This window comes from Triticum aestivum, chromosome 4A (genome assembly GCF_018294505.1).
Source record: "Triticum aestivum cultivar Chinese Spring chromosome 4A, IWGSC CS RefSeq v2.1, whole genome shotgun sequence".
Taxonomy (NCBI): domain Eukaryota; kingdom Viridiplantae; phylum Streptophyta; class Magnoliopsida; order Poales; family Poaceae; genus Triticum; species Triticum aestivum.
This window is the reverse complement of record NC_057803.1, coordinates 322538467-322541984: the sequence shown is the minus strand read 5'-3', so window position 1 is coordinate 322541984 and position 3518 is coordinate 322538467. Positions and strand designations below refer to the sequence as shown.

The 3518-nt window shown below is 44.3% G+C and overlaps 1 protein-coding gene across 2 annotated transcripts; it reads left to right on the top strand.

Moving 5' to 3' along the window:
• Window positions 1–677: 677 nt before the first annotated feature.
• On the top strand, window positions 678–2972 carry LOC123086040 (uncharacterized). 2 transcript variants are annotated; one of them, XR_006440303.1, is made up of 3 exons: window positions 678–1265; window positions 1380–2018; window positions 2127–2972. XR_006440303.1 is itself a non-coding variant. In XM_044507735.1 (2 exons), exons 1-2 carry the CDS (start codon window positions 735–737, stop codon window positions 1455–1457), a joined length of 609 nt encoding a protein of 202 aa, XP_044363670.1. In that variant the 5' UTR covers window positions 678–734; the 3' UTR covers window positions 1458–1657. The 2 variants fall into 2 exon arrangements, 1 of the variants encoding a protein (XP_044363670.1); XM_044507735.1 differs by lacking the exon at window positions 2127–2972 and having other exon boundaries at window positions 1380–1657.
• Window positions 2973–3518: the final 546 nt, after the last annotated feature.

Genomic DNA, 3518 nt, shown 5'->3' with positions numbered 1-3518 from the left:
TGGAAAACGGATCTTTCATGAGAAGATTCAGCAAGGCAACATTAATTTCACAAGATTCAACATCGGTAAGAGGAGCAATCGGAGTGCTAATAAAACCATTGTTGTTGGTATTGGTAAAGTCACACAATTTAGGGTTATCTTGAGCCATCATGACAAGCAAGCAATCCAACACACAAGCAAACGAGGAATGGGCAACAAGAGGCAAATAGAGAAAGAGAGGGAGGGTAGAGAGAGAGAGGGCGAATAAAACGGCAAGGGTGAAGTGGGGGAGAGGAAAACGAGAGGTAAATGGAAAATAATGTAATGCGGGGGATAAGGGTTGCGATGGGTACTTGGTATGTTGACTTTTGCGTAGACCTCCCCGGCAACAGCGCCAGAAATCTTTCTTGCTACCTCTTGAGCACTTGCGTTGGTTTTCCCTTGAAGAGGAAAGGGTGATGCAGCAGAGTTGCGTAAGTATTTCCCTCGGTTTTTGAGAACCAAGGTATCAATCCAGTAGGAGGCTGATACGTCCATTTTGCATCATGCTTTTATATCTCTCCCTAATAATAAAGCACGGATTGAGTCTCCGGGTTCACCGTCACTGTGTTTTTCAAAAAAGACCTTACGTTTTTTTGTAATTCTACCAGCAATCCTCCTAACAAGTCAACATGAACCGCTACGTGAGAGAAAAAAAAAGAACCCAGGCGACACGGCGACAACCTACCTCCCATCTCCACCTCGAGCGCATCTCCATGCTCCAACACGGCGCCAACCCCTGCCACGCGCCGCCGCAGACAGCCCCCGCCTCTCCGCCGCGCGTCGCCACCACCGGCAATTGTCATCCGCAGCCCCTCTGTTGTGCACCGCTCCTCCGCTATGCGTCGCCACCGCTGGCCACCGCAGTCCGGATCCACCCCTTTGCATCGAGGTTCTTCAAATCTCCGACGAATCCCTCTATGGATGGAGCAGCATCGCCGGCCACGTATGCGTTCGGACGGCTGGATCCGCACCACCGCCGCCCGTGCCGGCGTTCCCACGGTCACGTTCCTCTCCACCGTCACCTGCGCCCGCCAGCGCTCATCCATAGCCGTGTTCTTTATGGCTTCGTTGACCATGATGCCTCGGCTGAGACCCAGGCCTGCTTGGCCGCCAGATGGATGGATACCGGCCAAGCTCACCCTCGGCGCCCCGGCTGCAACCCATGGTTGATTGGCCGCCGGCTAGAAGGGGGCGTCCTGCTCCTCCCGACTAAGCTTGATGTGGGGCGTTGGACTGACAGCCTGGTGTGTGCGACCTGCGGATGGCACTCGCTAAATGATGCATCTTCTCTTGTCATCCTCATGCTCTCTGCCCTTAATTTGTTATCCTATGTATCTGATTGTTGGCTACATGCGCAGGTGTTTGAGGCAGGACCGCATGAGCAGTGGCTTGCATCCAGTAGGAGGCAGCAAGAAGCAGCGACGATTCTAAACTAGCTGCTAGCAATGCACCCCCACCCTCTCATCTACTTACATGGATTTTCAACGGCCAAACTACATTCTTGATTCTTTCTTTAGCGCTTTCAGTTTTCACTAACAATCCATATTTTGTACACCGTGAACCCTGTTCATGAGCATCTGACAACAACCTGTTTGATGTTATGCATACGACGGATTGAGGTACAGTCTAATTTTCAGGTCAAACTCTTACCTCTGTTTAGAAAAATCAATATGAAGAAACAGGTGTATCTAATGTACGATCTGCACTTAAGAACAAGTGTACATGTTGCTCCAAGCTACCGACGTTGACATCCAAAGAGTCAGCCAGGGTCCACGGTCCATTTGATTTCGTGGGGATTATTCAGTAAAATGCGATCTACACAGAATCCAATCCGATCCAGGTGAAACAGAAGTTGGTAGATTATTCCGGCGATGGGGCGTCTACTTGTGCGGCTCTGCATGTATGTTGCAATCTACACAGAATCCAATCCGATCCAGGTGAAACAGAAGTTGGTAGATTATTCCGGCGACGGGGCTTCTACTTGTGCGGCTCTGCATGTATGTTTTCAACTTGCAAATGGCCTGATTTTATCAAGTATTCCTTGATGAAAGACTAACCAGTTTATGCCTGACATTTGCGTCTACATTTATGCGGTACCATTCCAGAGCTCAAGGCATCAGGTCTTCTTTAGAGAAAAAACTCTCGCTCAGTTTATTTTCCATGTTGTGTTAAATTCCAATGAACTATCTTCATTACAAATGGTAAGCTAAAGCAGATTAAAAAGGGTAATAAATTTGCTCAATCCATGGTCAGTTGCTAAACTCAGTAGGATCTGCACTTCAAGGAGCTAACTGTTCACTATAATCCATGGTCAGCCCTTAGGGTATTCATCCACTCAGGGTCCTGTATCTGAATTTTGTGGTCTGGAAATTTTTACCGGTTATTTCATAAATAAGATTATAGAGTTGTTCTCCCTATGTTTTGCTAATCTGCTCACTTGCTATAGTAAATAAATAATTAAATTATCGGGAGTCGTAATTTCAAGGAAAGAAACAAGAGCACTTTGAGGTCGCTGCTATCGCACCAGTACTGGCAGTACATGGGAACATTTGTTGGTGTTGTATTCGCATCAGTGGAGATTTCTCCTTCAGTCACCATGCCAATCCATGTCTAGCATGTTTAGTCACATTGAGCTCTTCCAACTTTTCTTAAGCTATGTTGTACACACACACAAGTTTGCAGCTGAATATGAATTAATTTATTGTGATTTTTCATTATCATGTAACGTGTTCTTTTATCTGATGAACAATAATATAATTCCATGCCTAAAATCATAGTTTGGGAATGTATTTCTCTGCCATCTAATTTCCCTCAATTATTAGTTGAAGAGACAGTCGATCAACCCCTCTCTATTGTATGGTTATTTCGTGAACGTGATTACGTGAATGTTTCGGTTATATATTTGATATTTTGACGCAGAAACCCATTTTTTCATGTGTGAACGTTGCATACTCTACACGGGTAGGAGGAAATATTTACATTTCTAAAGGGTCAGTGGATTGTTGTAAATGAGTTCCCATCAAAGAGGTTCTCACATTTTCTTTTGAAAGTAGTGGCTCAAGCTATCTCATAAAGCTATATAGTAGATGACGCACAACTCAGAGAGACGGAGATGTGGGGTGGAGGAAGGAGTAACTCAACAGTAAAAAAGGTAGACAATGATGCCTGATGTACATAAGAGTCCTAATAAAACATCTGATACACAAAATTGGTATTGAACCATAGAATATGCATCTTTAAGATATATGTTACGCAAAATTGGTATTGGACCATAAATATGTATGCCTATTGCAACACACAGATTCATTTACTTTATATGATAGTTCAACTTTCTTTGATTCTACATATGATGATTTTTCATTGAAACCATGTAAGTATTTTATTTGCTAGCCGTTGGTTTCATGTATTTCCCTTTTTGCTTTTACTATGACAAGTGCACTGTGAGTTTCTATAGAAAGGGAAAATAATATGCATGGTTTGTTCACGTCATTTCTTCA